Here is an 18809-nt window from a genome sequence, read left to right on the forward strand (position 1 = left end):
TTGAGTCATCCCTCACTGAAGAATTCGCTGTGGTTAACGTAGGAGTATAGAACCGCGAATTCTTCAGGAGAGTATGATATATCGTTACATAAAAAAACAGTTTAATAATACAATAATAGTAAAAACCATAAGCAGCCGAAGGGGACTTAGGACTTCTCTATTCCCAAGATATGTAATAAAAATCATACTATCAAATTTCTCAAGTACCCTTGATTGAAATTATTTTAATTTCTATTTAAAACTCAAGCAAAAACGTCTAAAATTCGTACGACTGGACCAATTAAAGGAAGTCTACGTAATGAAAAACTCTCCGGAAAGACAAACAAAACTTTTATGATTTTCAGCCCACTCAATGTAGCCATTTTCATTAAAATTGAGTTCAATTCAAGGGTCACACAAACAATAATTATGGCCCACCATTAGGCGCAGTCATTTGGCAATAAACTTTCTACTCTCGCCGATCCCTGCTAATTGTTAAAACTTTCAATTACCCTGGAGACAGGGGGTAAACCGAAATGCCATCCCCCTTGACCCCATGCCCACACCCATGGCCAGGGGAAATGCCAGTCGGTGCGTCAGTGTGTCAAGTTGGCAAAAGTGAAAATTACATTTCAAAAGTAGTTGGCAAGTCGTCGGCTTTGCAGCTGCTTTTGTTTCACCGTCCTACGTGACTCGTCCAAATTAGTGGGGTTTCTGCCAGGGGGGGTTTTTGGGTGATTTTCGGGGGGGATGTAAGCCCCCCGAACTCACGGATTTAAGTGCGCCTTGAACTTTGCTGCAGACGCGAACTCTGGAGGGCCTATTTGCGATGATTACACGGCGTATGAGTGATTTTAATTTAACGCAGAGATAAACACACGAATGCCTGGCGACCGAGTCCCCGATTCGAGCCCTTCTGCCATGCGATAAGTACCCCAACATTCCGTGTTCGTGCCGGTTGCTTTAAGTAGTTATGCAAATATTAAGCGCACAGCCGCCTTTTGACCTGAAAAGTCAATAGGAAAAACTCACATGGCCACAGCAATGAGCACGGCCACTCACACACGAACATTGGAGGCATATGTGCTTATAGTACGCCCTCACTCGAGAACTTTCCTCGGGGGAAAGTCGTGGGGAAAGAGCTGCTTTCGCTGGCCTGATAACCGACAGTGACGAACCAACCACCACTGTCGATTCCAAATGTCAAGAGCGGGGATTTTTGAAGGATTTCCATGTAAAAATTGCGAGGAATGAATCAGATATACTTGAGATTAAACAAATTAGTGAAATAATTTGGTTTCAGTTTTACGGCAGCATCTACTTATATATAATAATATTAAAAAATAATATTATTAAATTCGATGTTTAGTATTTATATTTGTAAAGGTGTCTAAAAGTATGCAGTAAAAAGAGAACATAGTAGTTTGGAATATATCCGTGGCCCTTTTGCAATTTACATTTTATTGTAGCATACTTTTACATAGCATTACAAATAATAACATAAATAAATATTATTATTTAAGGAAATTTGTATTATTTATATTACTGCCTACTTTTTGTCCCCTTTACCAAAAAGTAGGCAGTAAAATAAGAACATCGTAACTTGGAATACATCCATGGGTTTTTTGGATTATACATTTTATTGTAGCAATCTATAACATAACATTAATTTTAATAATACAAATAAAGAATATTATCATTATTATTATTATTTTTAAGGGTGTCTTAAAGTATGAAATAAAGAAAAAACATCGTAATTTGCAATTTATCCAGGGGTTTTGGATTATATTTTATTGTATTACACATTTAGATATATTTAATAGACTTTAAAACTGTATATTTCTTCAAAAAATAAGAACCCAGAAAAAATACAATTATAAATAAGTTATAAAAATAACAATATGTTTTGATCTTTACTTTCAATATAATTTGTTTAATAATGTTTAAAAAGCACTCACCTCATTGATTTCGCCACGTTTGCTGGGTACACGACTGGCCAATCGAAAAAACGAGAAATATGTATGGAGAAATCGAATTCCGAGAGTGTAAACTTAATTAAGAGCCTGCGAAGAGAGTTGATTTTGTTTGATTTACACGCCAGCAGCTGCATGCTTTAATTACATAGACGTGGGGTCGGGGCGAGGTCACTGGGTGGCCCTGACCCACGGTTAAGCCATCCACCACCCACCCAGCAGTGGGTCTTTCGGGCAGCCAGCTGTCGCTGATTGCCCACCAGGAAATGACCCACCGAAAAAAGCCAGGGCAAAAAGGATCCAGGCAGCAGGCTTTGGCATTTCATGGCTCATTAGGCATGCACATACGCTTGCTCCCCTTCAGAAGATGGGATTGGGAATCGGGTTGCAGGAGGTCCTGGAGCAGGACTCATCCTCATCCTACTTCTCATCCTCCTGCGAAATCGTAACAAATTCAATTTTCTACGACGCCGATTTGGTTTCCGCACGTCTTAAGCTATCGTCGGCTACAGTCGACGCCATGAATATAGTTATTGGCTGAAAGTGTTTGTCTAGATGTCTGTTGGCTGCTTGTTGCCCTCGGCAACCCGCTCCTTGGCGTCCCGCGTCGATACCGATTGCGCAGTAAAATAAATGATAAGAATCTGTGCGCTCTGCTCATGAATTACAAATCGCATAAAGGATTTGCCACTGGCTCAAGACGGCGGCAAGGACGAGATGCTCCGTGCAGCCTGCACTGCAGACAGGATGCGGATGTGGGGCTCAGGATGCGGAGCGGAAGGATCAGGTCCTGGCGGAGCACTGGAGGGCTGGGCAAACAACGCACAGCATGTCGGGCATTTTAAGGCATTGAGAGGTTGGCTATTCCGGTAGCTCTTCAATGATTGGGAATAATGCATTAATAAACTTGCTTTCCCCACCGAAGATAGCCTAAATACCCCGGAAATAGGAGTTCCCATTCACAATAAAACCCATGTTTAATGTTTTCATTATTATTTTTTATATTTTTTATATAAAACGTAGAATTTGTCAGCATTTGTATTAAGACTAATTATTAATTTCAATTACTTTGTTAGGACTAGTCGATTAATCGTTTATTATTGGCAAATGCTCTTTACACAATTCAGATCATCGAGTTGTATCGTATTTAAATGCTTAGTAATACTAATCAATTTTTACACTTGATCAATTATCAATTTCGTTTCCATTACGTTTTCATACAGTGAGTCAAAGGAGCTGCCCTTCTGTATCGTAGAAAAAATTATTATCACCGTTGGTTTTTCTTGTCGTCGAAACTGGTTTAAGACTTTTTGTTTTTTATTTGATTTCTTTTGTAGTACGCTTTTAGGAAAATATGCCATTCTAACACTCTAAGTAGACTAGGTTCTTGAAATTTATACAATAGATTATTGTTCTTGGTATTGTTTATTATTGGTATCAATTTAATTTGCTTAAGGTTTTCTCATCGTAAGGTATTTCATTTGTTTCGAATATAAAGTGGAAAAGGTTACAAGTCAAAGGCAAAAAGGCAGGCGTGTTTACGGTCTAGTTTAGATAGTGTAGATTTAGTGGGAGAAAGATTGGAAGGAAAGAGAAACGGGAGAGGGGGTATTTCAAACAGCCATTTTCGAGTGAAAAAAGATAGAAAAGCTTTTATTGCGGCAGTCGTTTTGGCTAGTAGAATTCCCCATATATCATATTCTTGTGGTTTTTCCGTTACAACTATTATGAGCACAATTAATTACGCGTTCTGACAAATTCCTTAGTTCAATTAATTTCCGTTTTTTTCGCTACCGCTCATAAAATACGCTAAGGCCACATTTAATTTATTTATATCCCCTATATTATATACCTATTTAATATTCTTGAGCTCAACGCAACACGAGTGGAAGGAGCGTGGAACGTGATATTGTGTCCAACATTCTTAATACATCTAATCAGGCTTCAGTTAAGGTAAAGTGAAGTGCAGATACAGGCAAACAAAGGAAATATAAAACGCTCTAAAAGGGTAATTGAAACGAAATTGCTGCACACAATGGGGATGGAAAAAGTGTGAAGTGAACGGGCAAAGTAAACAAATTGGAAATGGACTAGAAAAGGTAAAAAAAAGCGAGGGAAGCTACAAGAAAAATTGTTAGCAGTTCCTTAGTACCTTAAAAAGACACGAAGAGTATTAGACAAGTGGAATTGAATCAATAAAATGTCAAGTTTTATAGTATTATTCTTTGGGTAAAAAATGTAAAATATAGGATAAAACAAAGAAAAAATGTAAGTGCTGAGAGGACAAAGTTTCAAAAGTGCCTAACCTGGGGTTAAATTGAATAGGTACACCTTATCTAGGTCTAAAACGTAATCCGGCATAAGCGTAAAACGTAAGCTGGCTAAAAGCTAATCATCGTTAAATATACATATATATACATAGTATACAGAAGCACATTTTTACATTTATTTCGCTCTACTCCTTTTCTTTTATTTTTTGATGTGGTCCAACCTCCACCTCCAGTGGCTTATATTCAAATGACGGCGTCCAGAATCTTGAATCGTGAGCGGAAAAAGTGTCAACACTCTGTTTTTTCCTGGACGTGCAGTTGGGGCTTGGGGAAGTTGGGTATTTCGAGCGTTCATTATCACGCAACGATGGCGGCCATTGCGGATGATGATGATGGCGATGATGACGGGTGATGCGAAGTGGGGGCAACCTGAGAATGAAGCTGATGCTGCTGCTGCTGATGCTGCTCGCTGGGCTTATGTTGGGATTGGGAATATGAATGGGAGTGGGGCTGGGAAATGTGATGGACCGGAAAACTCCACAGAGCAAAAGGCATCTGCTGCTGGACCAACAAAAGCAGTTGGCGTAATTTGTTGGTCGTCGTTGTTGTCGTCGTATCCTTGCTATCCCTCCTCCCAGTTATTGTCGCTGTCGTTGCTGCTGCTACTACTCCTCTGGTTTCGCCACCCGGACAGGTGGCACTGGGATCATCCTCGCTCCCATTCCGCCGCCTGGCGCAGCGCATCTGCATCTGCATCAGCTGCAGCTCGCCGCGTCGTCATTCATCCCAGAGGCACTGTTGTTTCTGCCGCACATAATAGGTGAACTGTGTGCACTTGCGGCAGGTCTTGATGCCGCAGCGATAATTCGTCGGCTGTGCCGGCTGCTGGGCGCCCGAGGAGTCCGCTCCGCCGGCAACTCCCTTGCCCTTGCAGTACTTGAGTCCGCAGGGATACCAGCCGATGCAGGTCTCCAGGTTGCACAGGCAGGGCGCCCACAGGCTGCTCACCTCGTTGCAGCGCGTCGAGAGCGTGTCCGGGAACTTCTCGGTGGCCGCCTCCAGGCTGGAGATCGAGGAGCCTGCCGGAGCCGGAGTGCAACAAACGGAAAGCGAAACAAAAACGTAAACAAAAAGTTGAAAAAGTGGAAAATTCCCCCAGAACTAAACGATAGCCACGCCAAAGTTTTTTCCTATTTTATTAATTTTACGAAGATTTCTCTTGTGTACCCATTCTAGATATTAAATTCTGGAAATTTTATATTTCAAATAAATTTCTAGGCATATAATTAAATATTGATTAAATGTTGGCTATTAATTAATGTAAATAATGTTACTTGTTGAACAATGCATATGTGTAGAGGACTACAATACATATTATAAGTTCGTTTTATTAATGTTGTTTGTGCAGAACTTTGACCATGTTGCGCTGCGCACGCGAAACCCACATTTATATATAGCTTGAACTTTAAATAATCAACACTACCAAAGGATTTAATATGCCATAAAAATTAAAGCCTAACGAAAATGTACTTTTATAAGAATTTTTTTAATAAAATGAGTAATTAGGCTAGGCATTTTCATCCCAAGAAAGGATATACACCCTTAGGCACACCTATTCAAGCCCCAACCCTGAAAAGCTCCAAACAAAAGCTGAGAACTCACCTGGCAGCTCCGCCCAGGCCTTGAGGTCCACATCCCGGACGTAGGTGGCGTCCATGGCCTCCGCGCAGAGGCCCTGCAGATGGCGGGTGATGGGCAGGGAGCGGTTCAGCTGCACCCAGCTGCTCATGGTGAAGGTCTCCCGGCCCTTGTCCTCCTCGGGAGTGCGAATGGTGTGCGGATTCTTCTGGCGCAGCTTGGCCATTGCCGCCGAGGAGATGAAGTCGCCCTTGTTGAACTTGGTGGCGAAGCACATGACCTGGTACTGGCTCTGGCCGCGCTCCTCCTCGCCGAGCACCAAGGCCTTGAGGATTTGAACCTCCTGCGGGCGAAAGAGAGAGGAATTTCAAATGTAATTCGGGTTCTCATGTTTCACGCCAAGTCCTTTACTTACATTGCGAAAGTCGATGACCTGGGTGATGAGCGTTCCGTCCGTCTTCTGAAACTCCAGCGTTATCAGGTCCTCGCCAATGTTGGAGGTAATACTCTCCTGGATCACCTCGCCACCCTGCAAAAAAAAATGAGAAACGGATTATATAGCAACAAGTGTAAAATTACTTTCTCGGCATTCCTCCCCAACCCAACTAAAATATTAATACGGCACAAAGGCAGCCAGAAGATGATGATGCTGGGGGGTTTCTTGTGTTGTCAGGACTTAAATTAACTATGACAGGTCCTGAAGCTGGGCGGCCATGAACCAAATTAGAGTCAAGAGAGTTGGAAAATAGAAAAAACGAAAACATAAGGGGCCAACGAAAACGAAACGGAGATGAGATGGTCTTTGGCAAGGGGCAGGATGAGGATGTGGATGTGGATAAGGCGAGGACGAGGGAGTCAACTCGTCACCCACAACAGCATCTCGAAATGTAGTTCAACAACAACAGAATTTGCCCTTTACACGTGTACCCGAGCAAATATGTTGACTGTGGGTGCTATTGTTGATATACTCTGGTTTTGGGTATAGCAATTTGAGATAGAAGTTTGTAGGTAAAATCATATGGGCGGGCCCATAAAAGTAAAGTAAGTATTCATTCATCTTTTACACAACAGTTATGTTGGAACTAATAAGAACAAAATTCTCGTTGTATTTTTCGGAACATTTTAAAATGATAATATACAAATAAAATATTTAAATTATATTCATCATTATAACTCTGAATTAACATACAGAACAAATAAATATTTTTTGGAGAATATTTAATATGGAAGAAACATAAATGGAAAAGTTTACGTAGAATTTATAGAGATTTATAGTTATTATTTATACGTTGTTCTAAAGCGTGTTCCTTAAAATTTGAATTTTCTTTTAGATAGTATCTACTATTTCCAATAAAAACCAACGAATTACTGAATGTACAAGGGTATTCCGAATTTCGGTCCTTGAAACATCCTTGTTTTCTGTTGTTTTTGTTCTTGTTGTTGCTGGGTTTTCCGTGTGTTTGCACAAAGGCGCATGTAAACAAAGAACAACCGAGGAAAGAGAGAAGGAAAGAGGATGCAGGAGAAGTGGAGCGAGGTAAGAGAGAGGGAAGAGAGCGGGACAGGACATTTTGGGGCCAGGGACAGAGTGAGGAGAACAATAAAGGATGTCACATGTAAACAAATAAAACCCCGTGTGTGCAAGTGAGATGGTAAAAGCGCAGAGAGATAGAGAGAGATAGCGAGTTCGGTTGCTGCCAGCTTTCATTACAAGCCCGTGCTTTTTTGGCCAACTAATCTAAAATTTATGGAAAAGCCGAAAGCAAAGTGTCAATATTGAGCCAGTCAAACAAAGCCAACTAATATTGAAGTGGAAAAATAAAACGTCAGGAAAGTGAAAGCCTCGGTTTGACATTGAACTGCATTATTGAATGGGAAATATGCACATTCTTCAATAAAATATTTATTGTTTGTTTATGTTTTCATTTAATAAAGCCCACTACAAAGTAGATAATTAAGTTGGTTTTCAGTATCCCTTGATGAGCTTATAATTGGACATTCGGATAATAATGTATTTGGCATAAATCAATAGGATACGAGATTCGGAGCAGCTGTACAACACATGTTTTCCCTAATCTAAATTGGTAATTGTTAATCAGGCTCGGGAATTATGTTGCCAGAAACTGAAGATTGGATCTAATGTTAGAATAATGAGTTGGGCCACACTTAATGTGAATAATATTTTCCAACAATTCTCGAATACATAAAAAACAAAATAAGCCATATTTATACAACTTCATGCTTTTTTGAAATACATACTATATATGATAAATTTATAGAAGCTTTTTTTACTTGACTTTACTAATCAAAGAATCTGCTAGTAAATAGTTTCCATCAAATTTAAAGTTTCCGGTTCGATGAACTGTCTAAATCTATTTTGTTTGGTTTGTAATCTTCGTGAAGGAATCATGTAGTACGAAAATATTCTTGAAAGTAGACTCTTGAAACCAAATTTTATACGAAAAGCAATTCTCGGTGTCATAGAACCCTATCAAAAATAAGTAGACGAATTAAAACCAATCACATAGTAGGCTCTGAAAAAAATGTTGCTAAAATCGGACCAAATTTCCTAGATTATGCGACACTGACGGTTTTGGTTGGTTAGTTTTAAAGCCCCTGATTAAATCCTTTAAAGGCTTTTAAATTTCCGTAACATGGGTTTTGTTTATTTTGCCTAACACCTCTCTTCCTCACACTCTCTCTCTCTTTCTCCTGTTTTTAAATTGTTTTGTTTTGGCGCGCTCATTTTCGAAATTAGCTCTTCGAAAATCAGATGGGCAGCGCTGCCAGCGTCATTGTTTTCTTGTTGTTGCCTTTGTGTGATTTTGACAGATTTAATTTGTTTAATGCTTTTAATGGCACTTCTTTGGAGTTTTGGGTCTTCGCACCTGATTCTGAACGTTGATGAGCAGCTGGGAGTGGGCGGGGTCACCGCCAACCAGCAAGTTGCAGAGCAGGAACCACAGGAAGGCGCGACTGTGCTTGAAAAAGTGATTGCGGCTGACGACGCGACCGCAGCAAGTGGCACGCGAATGCGTTTTTTGGGCAGTAATCGCGTACAGGTGCGACATTCGCCAGCGGATGTGCGATTGGCGAACAGCCTGGGCGGCATTCGCGACGCGCTGGTGCGGATGCTCCGCTTCCAGGATCATTTCGACACGACACTCACGATGAATTGTAAATAAAACCGCTCTGCACGATGAACCACTCGCGTAGACGTATGCGTTTTATATTATTTCCGTAATTTTTTTCACAATTATTTCCCCTTCAGAATTTTGCGACCGAATCTTTTCGGCCGCCGCTGCGAACTGCTGCGAAAAACGAAACGCGTATTTTTAGGGTATTTTTATTTTCGACAGCTCTCAGCGCTTGGTGAATGGTCACACAGTCAGCTGATTTCGAATTTGCTCTCTCGCTCTCCATTTAACAGTAATGTTAAGTTACACCACCGCCAGTGATGCCATTATTTTGTGAGGGAAAAATGCTGAATCAACAAGAGCTTAAAAAAAAAGCGAATCTTTACGGAAAAAACTTATGAAAAATGTGTTTTTTATAAAATAATGTAATTTATTTTTTATTATTTTTGTTTTCTGCAAATTGACTATTGTCATATTAATTAAACAAACAAAATAATTCAAATATATTGATACATAGGGGCGTGACTAGGCTTCGGCGCCCCTATGAAAAAAGTTTATTTACGGTGAACATTATAGCAACAAATTTATTTTATTTATTTAAAATTAGAAATGGTCTTTGACTCTACCAGCGGAATTCTGTTACCTTAAATTTTGGTAATATTTTTAGTTAGCCCTTTGGTATTATTCGATATAATTTAAAATTTGCCCGGAATTACACGAAAAAAAGCTAAATCCGAAAGAAAGCATTGCATCCTAACATTGCTGTTAAACGTTTACTAGTTTTCGAAATCAGCTGACAAGTGTGACCGTGCGGGATTCCCAGAAGAGTGCTGCCAACCTGCTCCAAGTGCATGTGGTAGATCTAAAAATACTAAATAAAAAGATGTAATATCTTGTTTACACATGTACGTCAAATTAGCATTCTTAACTTGACGCCTTTTTTATCTTGCGATTTTCTTGTTGTTTTGGGGCTTAATCGAACAAATAAAAACAAAAATGAACTATCGTAATATCTACGACTTACATTGGACCGATACGTATCCGTCTCTGCGTTGCAATCTTTTGACTGAAATCATTATAAATTAAGGGCGTAAAAAGAAAAAACAAAAATACTTGAAAATGTTATTCTCCCAATAAAAACTTTATCAAAGAAGGAACAAATATTTGTGCTTCCTTGGAAGAAATCCTAGTTTATTTATACACATGAATAGTAGTGGTAAAAATTTTCAAAATCTTAAAAAAATTAACTTTCTTCAAATATGCTGTTTGGAAATAATTGGTTTCCGTTTCATTCATTTTGGAATGGCCTGATGAGCATTTTACACGATTTGAGGTTAAGTCTTCCCCTTCCGTTCCATGTACTCCACCAAATACCATTCTCGTCTGTCAGATTCATTTGCGATGAGTGATAATAACCATTTAAATTGCTGGAAAATTGTTATCAATTACAGTATGGAAAGTTTGATAATCGTTTATATATTTACCATTGAGAATTGGCCCACCAAGACCAACAAAACTCTCTGTTATAACAGCCATAGTAACAGCCATTGTGATTGAATTTCTTATTCACAGATGCCGACAAGGCATCTCCAGCATCACCGGAGTACGCCCCAAGGGACCTTAAATTGTATCCTTCGTTTTCGCTGCCAATCACAAAGTTATCATACCTTGCATAAGCAGTAGAACCGTCAAAATCGGCAATTTGAATGTATAATTCATGTCTTCGGCTTGTAGTCAACTCATGTAGCTTTTGGCAACCAAACCAGAACTCTCTTTCAAGATTTCCAAATCCTTGTTTATACCAATATTTATGCATAAAGTTCAGTGTGTTAAAGGATACAGTTCCGTCGATTCGACGCTGGATTACCATCCATTTTGGACTGGCGGAGGGGATATCCTCAAAAGCTGCTTCGAAATCTTCGATTCCAGGTAGCTTTACAATTTGAATGCCATTTTCTTCTTTCAGTTTCACTAGGGATTCTAGTTCGGCGATTCGATTATTTTTCACTCGCAGTTCTTCCTCCACATCCTTAAGTTTGTGTTTTAAAAGGTTAATCTCGAGCTTTACGCTCTCGTCTTGATCGCTTGCTCCACTCTCCTTTTTCTTCTCTAAATCGGAACTGATCTGAAATATTAGTTAGTTTATAGGGACTTAAAGAAAACAATAATTACGTTTATACTTACTAGGAGATTCTCAGTAGAAGATTCTTTCTTCTCGGGGTTCATTGCGAATTCAAATACTAAGGGCTCTGATCCAAAATATTAAAACTAATGTCGTAGTGCTATTAACTTAAGGCCAACACCAAAAGTACCTGTTAATTCAAATATTTTGGTTAGCTACCTTATTGCTTTTTTAAAAATTAAATAAATAAAGCGGTCGGCAGCCGAGCTCAACTAACTTGACACGTACTTACGTATATTAGTGATTTTAAACCTAACTGATAAGCAACGCGGTTAAAATAATATAAAAAATTCCGGGAAGCTTACGAGATAATGTTAAACAGAATTCTATTTCGTTAATGCAATTTTGTTTACTTGGCGTTTTCTTTGTTTCAAGTGGCACTGTTATGACTCATTGAAAAATGCGGGAAACCTAATATATAATACATATGTATATTAGGGCGGTCCATAAAATAAAATCCTATTCTTACGTTAGTTTAAAGTGTGCTAAAAATGCAAACACTATTTTTTTTTAAGATTTAGATATTTTGGATCGTCTTCAAAATTACTCAAAACCCGAAATGTTTATTTGAAAATAATATATTTGATCAAAAGCAACAATGCTTATGAGTTATAAGCTTTGCTTTTTTCATAAAATTTATTTTACCTACCATAGGCGGGTTAGGGTAGGACCCTAAAAATGTCCACATAAAGGTGGACCACCCTAATCTATATTGACTTATAGGCATATATATGAAATGTACACTAGTCGGCGTAAGTATTTTGATGAAACAAATGTTAAATATATTCATACTTACTTCATGTACAATTATGCATCAGTGGGAAGATTATTTAATTTTCGTTTGAAATATACAAGATTTTTCTTTTTGTTTCGTCAAAATACTTATGCCGACTAGTGTATATCAGTCTGGGTCGAACGTTCGATCAAATGTCTCATTCGTTAATACGAACAATAAAAAAAAATGGGTTTTAGACAGGCTTGTAGCAACCGGTGTCTTACACACTGAAAATCGTTAGTTCAAAATTATTAAATTCCAATTCAAAGATGGAAAAAAATTTGTATTTATTGTAAGTCGCAGAATTCATATTTTATGCTTACCAAAAGTTCACTGTTATTTGTCCACTTGATTTCTAGGACTTTTAGAACTAAGCCGTCCGTATTGGGAGCTAATAAAAAATAAACTGCAGCTCAGCTCGACAAAATCCGTATATATATACTAAAAAAAGTACTTAACTTTTTGGTATTTCCGGTGAAAGCGTTCACACTACCCTCACAGCTGATGACTTCACTATGCACTAAATTTGGCCAAAACGCGTTGCCCCGCAGTCGCTTGTGACGTGTTGTTTTTTTGTAAACTATGTTTTTTAGCCACTAAAAAGGGCATAGTTTGTTGAATATTTATTGAATCCAACACAGATAGCCGGCCGCCACACCGACCAAAAAATGCTGACCCTGCGGGAGCGCCAAATCAGTAAGAAACAACGAAAAACATAAGCTCCTTTTAAAGGGAAAGCTTAATTAATGGGGTTTTTCTATCAATCATTCCAGATGCCATTAAGCAGATGCTTAATTTGAACTCGCAGCAGCCGAAGGCTTTGGCTGCCGAGCCCGTGTGGAAGATCCTCATCTACGATCGCGTTGGTCAGGACATAATATCGCCCATTATTTCCATCAAGGAGCTGCGAGAGTTGGGCGTGACCCTGCATGTGTAAGTAGTTCAGGATCCCCTAGATATCCAGTTTTATAAACACTATACTCCCTCACAGGCAACTCCACTCCGATCGCGACTCCATTCCGGATGTGCCGGCTATATACTTTTGCCTGCCCACCGACGAGAATCTGGACAGGATTCAGCAGGACTTCTCGAACGGACTGTACGATGTGTACCACCTGAACTTCCTGGCACCCATTACACGCAGCAAAATCGAGAATCTGGCTGCCGCTGCCTTGCACGCCGGTTGCGTGGCCAACATCCATCGCGTTTACGATCAGTATGTGAACTTCATCAGCTTGGAGGACGACTTCTTCGTCCTGAAGCACCAGCAGAGCGACCAGCTCTCCTACTACGCCATCAATCGGGCCAATACCCGCGACGAGGAGATGGAGGCCCTGATGGACTCCATTGTGGACTCGCTCTTCGCCCTGTTTGTGACACTGGGCAATGTGCCCATCATTCGATGTCCACGGAACAGTGCCGCCGAGATGGTGGCCCGCAAGCTGGAGAAAAAGCTGCGTGAGAACTTATGGGATGCGCGCGCCAATCTGTTCCACATGGATGCCACACAGGCTGGCGGCGGAGTGTTCAGCTTCCAGCGACCCGTGCTGCTGCTGTTGGACAGGAACATGGATCTGGCCACGCCGCTGCATCACACCTGGTCGTATCAGGCGCTAGTGCACGATGTCCTGGACTTGGGACTGAATCTGGTCTACGTGGAGGATGAGACGGCCAGTGCGGGCAAGTTGATTGAGTCAATAGCTGTCTGAACTGTAGAGTAATTTCGAAATTCCTTCTTTTAGGAGCCCGGAAGAAGCCCAAGGCCTGCGATTTGGACCGCAACGACCGCTTCTGGATGACGCATAAGGGCAGCCCTTTTCCCACTGTGGCCGAGGCCATCCAGGAGGAGCTGGAGTCCTACCGCAACTCCGAAGAGGAGATCAAGCGTCTCAAGACGTCGATGGGCATCGAGGGAGAGTCGGACATTGCCTTTTCGCTGGTTAATGACACCACCGCCCGGCTGACCAATGCCGTCAATTCTCTGCCACAACTGATGGAGAAGAAGCGACTGATCGACATGCACACCAAGATCGCCACTGCAATCCTGAACTTTATCAAGGCAAGAAGACTAGACTCTTACTTCGAGATCGAGGAGAAGGTCATGTCGAAGCAGACACTGGACAGGCCTCTGTTGGATCTGCTCCGGGATGGAGAGTTCGGTCAGGCGGAGGATAAGCTGCGCCTGTACATCATCTACTTTATTTGCGCCCAGCAGCTGCCCGAATCGGAGCAGGAGCGACTCAAGGAGGCGCTGCAGGCGGCCGGTTGTGACCTTACTGCCTTGGCGTATGTGCAGCGCTGGAAGGGGATCATGAACCGCTCGCCGAGCATTAGCCAGGCCACCCAGTACGAGGGCGGCGGCACCAAGACTGTGTCCATGTTCACTAAGCTCGTCTCACAGGGCAGCTCCTTCGTGATGGAGGGAGTCAAGAATCTGGTGGTAAAACGGCATGTAAGTATCTAATTCTATATGTAAAGGCGGTTCTGACATTGAAATCCCTTGCAGAATCTTCCTGTTACCAAAATCACCGAGCAGGTGATGGAGTGCCGCAGCAATGCGGAGACCGATGACTACCTGTATCTGGATCCCAAGCTACTCAAGGGCGGCGACGTTCTGCCGAAGAATCGGGCTCCATTCCAGGACGCCGTGGTCTTTATGGTCGGCGGAGGCAACTACATCGAGTACCAGAACCTGGTGGACTTCATCAAGCAGAAGCAAACGTCCAATGTGCAAAGGCGGATCATTTACGGCGCTTCCACGCTGACCAACGCGAGGCAGTTCCTCAAGGAGTTATCCGCCTTGGGAGGCGAGATCCAGTCGCCGGCGGCAACGAGTTAGGAGCGGCTGCTCCGATTCCATTGCTGCTGAGCGGAGTGGACTGGGCTTTGGGTGCATGTGCATGGGTGTCTGTGTGGCTTCTTTCGTTTACTTTAAGCATATCCAAAAATAAATTAAATGCCAGGCAAAAAAAAGAGAGAAACAAGCGAACGCAAGAGGAGAACTGAGCACTCGGCAATTACTCCAACCTGACGCTTAATCCCCGAAGGACAACAAGCAAAAACATGCGTAGCCTCGTGTACAACAAGCCCAGGGAGCTGGTGCTGGAGTTGGAGTTGGAGTCGGAGTCGCTGGAATGGGAGCTCGACGGCGGGCAGGGGCACTCGCATTCTAGGCACCCATTAACACCAACTTGGCAACGCTTTGATGGACAGCTGACAGACAACCAGTCAACGGCTGAGGCGATGATGGCCCCGGCCCGATTCGATTCCCGGTGCCTTCGGCGGCGGCGGTGCCACAATTATGGGGCGACAACTATGCGCGGCACTTGGGGACAGGCGCAGAAGCTGGCAGGGACGGCACCCAGCAATTAGCACTATCCCTGACCAACTATGAATGGACAGTCGATGGCATGGCAGAGTTACTGAGGCACTCAACCGATTTTTTCCGAGGCACTGCAGCACTGATTGAATGTCGCTTCTTATCTGGCAGGCAAGTCAATCAAAGAAGAGCGTTAAATTATCCCAGAAAATCCGATTTTGGTGTGGCTTGCAAAAAAATTGTAAGCCTGAGTATGTACATGAATATTGTAACGAATATTTAGGAGAGTATTGATTAATGTAAGGGATCAAGATATGAACATAAATAATGAGGTGTGCAGCTTCGGGGCTTAGTGCAGAAAAAATAAAGAACTCAGGATCTATATAGTTGTTACTTTGTTCAAAATATTTTGGATACTCAATTGGATTTTATAGGATCAAGAAACTTCTTTAAAATTAATTAAATAATGAATGGCTGGAAAGTGACTACTTTTTAGAGAGAGTTATTACTTCTTTTGTCAACATATGCTTTTATAAGTAAACTTATTAAGTTAATAGAACTTTCTAAACGTAACGTTCTTAATGTATTTGACCAAATCTTAAGAAATCAAAAAAAGGAAAGAACCAACAATTCAAACCTAATAAATCCCCTTAAATTCCCATGCAGATAAAGCTCCCATCGAAACTATTTTCAACCAAATCCAGACCACTGTAGGAAGTTTTCCGAGATAAGCAGCAAACAAATACCGAAAAAAATGGGAAAAATATGGAGAAGAAAAAACCGATCCGTGGGCTAATTAACACTTTTGGTAAATCAGAATTGATGGCCCCGCTGAAAGGCCACAGAAGAGATGATGACGCTGACGATGACGATGATTATTCATGGAGCGTTGAGTTTAAATATTGGTTTTGGTTGGGCAGCCGGGGCTTGGGTTACTATCCAGACTACCCGTGGCCACAATTTAAATGTTAACATAAACAAGAGCAATTTAACAAAAGCCAGAGACCCAAAAAAAATATAAAAAAAATGAAACACCAAAAATACAGAGGAAAAGAGAAGTCGGACTCCCAGCCAGAAACTGGTAACCCAAAGTGATTTCACGGGTGGTCCGAAAAGATGCGGCTCAAACAAATCATAAAGAAAAAATGAGAGGGAAAAAGACTACAGAAACTAACAACGAGAACGCAACATGAAAGAAATTCTTAACTTGCCACATGCATGAATCGATTATGTGGTAAATGCAACTGTCCCGGTGTGCGTGAGTATCTGTGTGGTGTGGTGTGTGGATCTTGGAGCCCAGAAGAGCTCCACCACTCCTCCACCCCCCCCACTCCCCCGATGGAGACCCAAAAAATCGAGGAAAAAATAAAATGGTCAGGCAGCCGTTTCCCACATTCCTGCTGTGAATCATAATGGCTGCCGCTGTCGTCGTCTTGGTTCGGTTGGATCTGCTGGGTCTGCCGGCTGCCCCGGCTCCCCGATCTCCGCCAGCACACCGATACACACTCGCCGACATCCCATACATATATCATAATCTTAACAACTCTTAACAAGGCAGAACAAATTCCAAAATTCGAGGAGCCGGGCTCAAACAGCCAGTCAGGCGGTCGGACGATCCCACAAAATGAAGTGCCGGCCAGACAGAGAAGGCGATCTTCAGTTTTAGCCTCGACTTCGGCTTCGGATCTTCAGACCCAATGAATGGACGATGACTCTAAGTTGAGACTCTGTTGAGATCTGGCCAGATATACATTACCTTCATTTTCCAACACAAAAGCTCTTAATATTGGATTTTTATAAGCGATTTACATCTATGATATTCAAATTTAAAGATTATGGAAGCACAAAATATCCTTGGTTGTCAGTGTGGGCTATCAGAAAGTTGTATCCCAAATATTAAGAAGTATGAATATCTTATAAGTGAAATAGGTTCATTAAAGTGGCCAAGATATCAAGCTACAAAACTGATTCAATTCTGTTTAAAATATTTAAAATGGGAACTGTGTTTATAATGATAATGTTAGCCATTCGTACCATTTTAAAGATCTTTAAATAACTTGACTTGTCATGACTTTCACTACATTCTATAAATGTTTTTTCATTGTGAAATTCATATTCAAAATGGAAATTACAAATATTTTTTATTTATTTTTAAAGCTCTAAGGTTGATAAATATATAATCAAATTACATATTTTAATAAAAAAAAGTTTGATTATTTTTATTAGGGTCAGTTATTGCAGAACTTTCTAAACTGTATTTAATTAGGATCCATTCCTAATATTTTAGGGTATTATTTTTTTATTTCTCGAAAAGTGCATGTCAAACTGTTATTTGTTTGATCTGCCCTGACCTCTGGACATCCACTTGTTGTTAGTAGCTTCTCCAGTAGCCTTTTGTACAATCCTTGTCAGCATTTTGTTGGCATATCCTATTGTTGTTCCCATCCGTGTGCTGGTGCTACCACAAACAATTTTTGGGAACCGCCGGTGCCGGTGGTCCTCCTTTGGCGATCGGGAGCGGCATGTTAATTAATCAGCCAAATAATAATAAAGCACCCTCCGACGGAGAAGAAACGAGCCGAAGCGCAGAAGGAGAGGTTCCAAATATTTGCTGGCAATAAAAGAGCAGTCCGGAATGGCTGGATGGATGGATCATCCTTGGAGGAGGAGGACGAGTTGGAGGAGTAGGAGCTGGCTTGTTAGCGGCTTGTTAGCCGGGCTACCAAAAACAGGCCAAACAAAACAAACAAAAAAGAGGCCGGAGAAGTGAAATAAAATAATAATAAAAGATGAGGACCCCGCATGGCTGTGGGCCATTTCCTGAAGCCATCAGAGAATGTGCAACAAGAAATTGATTTAAACAAAAATCTTATTGCGTGACGCATCACATGGCACGGCCACGCCCCCTTTTTGCCCGGCGATCATTAATACAAAACGAAAACGAAATCGAAATAAATGCAAGGAAATTGTAACCGGCTGGGGAATGGCCCAAAAAGGGGCAAAAGAAGCAGAGGGGCCTGTGAAGCAAGGGACTCTCCCAGGGAGGAACCCTACTTTTCTGGGTCTTCATTATCCTGGCCTCGGGCGCTTTTTCGTTGGCCGGACCGCTCCTAATGGCCACCAACAAACAGCAGCCAACAGCTTCATCAAACATAAACAAATACACTGGACATGGTCGGCTGGTCGGCTTTTACCCCACATGTTGCTCCGCAGAAGGGGAACTCCCCTCGAGCACTGAGAAAAATTGGGGAAAATACCAAAAATTACGATTTATTATTAAGCTTATAGAATATTGTACCCCAACATTTCCCTTAATGTTTTCGTTGCAATGAGTATACAATTTCTTACTAATGGCAAAACATTTTCTCAATATAGTAAAAGAAACATTATATTATACTTAGTTCTTATAATATATGTTAAAGAATAAAACAAATGTCCTTAAAGAATACTTTTTATATTTAATAATTCTAGCTTCTTTTCTTTAATATAGTCAAAAATACTTAAATTAGTACTCAGTATGTTTATATGTTAAAGAT

The 18809-nt window shown here is 41.1% G+C and overlaps 3 protein-coding genes across 5 annotated transcripts; 1 reads left to right on the forward strand and 2 right to left on the reverse strand.

The window, feature by feature from the left end:
- Nucleotides 1–2928: 2928 nt before the first annotated feature.
- oaf (out at first) lies at nucleotides 2929–9181 on the reverse strand. The gene is given in 4 exon segments (XM_017090090.4): nucleotides 2929–5301; nucleotides 5885–6203; nucleotides 6276–6389; nucleotides 8749–9181. Coding segments are annotated over 4 exon segments (1419 nt in total). The 5' UTR covers nucleotides 9013–9181; the 3' UTR covers nucleotides 2929–4579.
- Nucleotides 9182–10107: 926 nt separating this feature from the next.
- Nucleotides 10108–12397, reverse strand: LOC108007472 (fibroleukin). 3 transcript variants are annotated; one of them, XM_070997648.1, is made up of 4 exons: nucleotides 12278–12397; nucleotides 11182–11309; nucleotides 10482–11122; nucleotides 10108–10424 (listed from the first exon to the last, which is right to left on the reverse strand). In XM_070997648.1, the coding sequence occupies exons 2-4, from the start codon at nucleotides 11221–11223 to the stop codon at nucleotides 10286–10288; spliced, it is 822 nt and encodes a 273-aa protein (XP_070853749.1). In that variant the 5' UTR covers nucleotides 11224–11309; nucleotides 12278–12397; the 3' UTR covers nucleotides 10108–10285. The 3 variants fall into 3 exon arrangements, 2 of the variants coding, with proteins under 2 accessions (XP_070853749.1, XP_065720696.2); XM_065864624.2 differs by having other exon boundaries at nucleotides 11182–11246; nucleotides 12278–12346; XR_011604724.1 differs by lacking the exon at nucleotides 11182–11309 and having other exon boundaries at nucleotides 12278–12294.
- Nucleotides 12398–12473: 76 nt separating this feature from the next.
- On the forward strand, nucleotides 12474–14927 carry Slh (sec1 family domain containing Slh). Its single transcript, XM_017090367.4, has 5 exons — nucleotides 12474–12650; nucleotides 12728–12887; nucleotides 12946–13634; nucleotides 13697–14406; nucleotides 14461–14927. The coding sequence occupies exons 1-5, from the start codon at nucleotides 12623–12625 to the stop codon at nucleotides 14791–14793; spliced, it is 1920 nt and encodes a 639-aa protein (XP_016945856.3). The 5' UTR covers nucleotides 12474–12622; the 3' UTR covers nucleotides 14794–14927.
- The last annotated feature ends 3882 nt before the right edge of the window (nucleotides 14928–18809 follow it).

Source organism: Drosophila suzukii, chromosome 2L (assembly GCF_043229965.1).
Source record: "Drosophila suzukii chromosome 2L, CBGP_Dsuzu_IsoJpt1.0, whole genome shotgun sequence".
In the NCBI taxonomy this organism is placed as follows: Eukaryota; Metazoa; Arthropoda; class Insecta; order Diptera; family Drosophilidae; genus Drosophila; species Drosophila suzukii.

What these genes read in the sequence shown, in the direction of transcription:
- LOC108007472 (XM_070997648.1), bottom strand. Translation starts at nt 11,223, where the DNA reads ATGAACCCCGAGAAGAAAGAATCTTCTACTGAGAATCTCCTA. An exon ending in CTTCTACTGAGAATCTCCTA is followed by an intron (nt 11,123 to 11,181) that starts GTAAGTATAAAC and finishes CTAATATTTCAG; the next exon opens with ATCAGTTCCGATTTAGAGAA. An exon ending in TGGTGGGCCAATTCTCAATG is followed by an intron (nt 10,425 to 10,481) that starts GTAAATATATAA and finishes ACAATTTTCCAG; the next exon opens with CAATTTAAATGGTTATTATC.
- Slh (XM_017090367.4), top strand. Translation starts at nt 12,623, where the DNA reads ATGCTGACCCTGCGGGAGCGCCAAATCA. An exon ending in TTGGGCGTGACCCTGCATGT is followed by an intron (nt 12,888 to 12,945) that starts GTAAGTAGTTCA and finishes ACTCCCTCACAG; the next exon opens with GCAACTCCACTCCGATCGCG. An exon ending in GGATGAGACGGCCAGTGCGG is followed by an intron (nt 13,635 to 13,696) that starts GCAAGTTGATTG and finishes TCCTTCTTTTAG; the next exon opens with GAGCCCGGAAGAAGCCCAAG.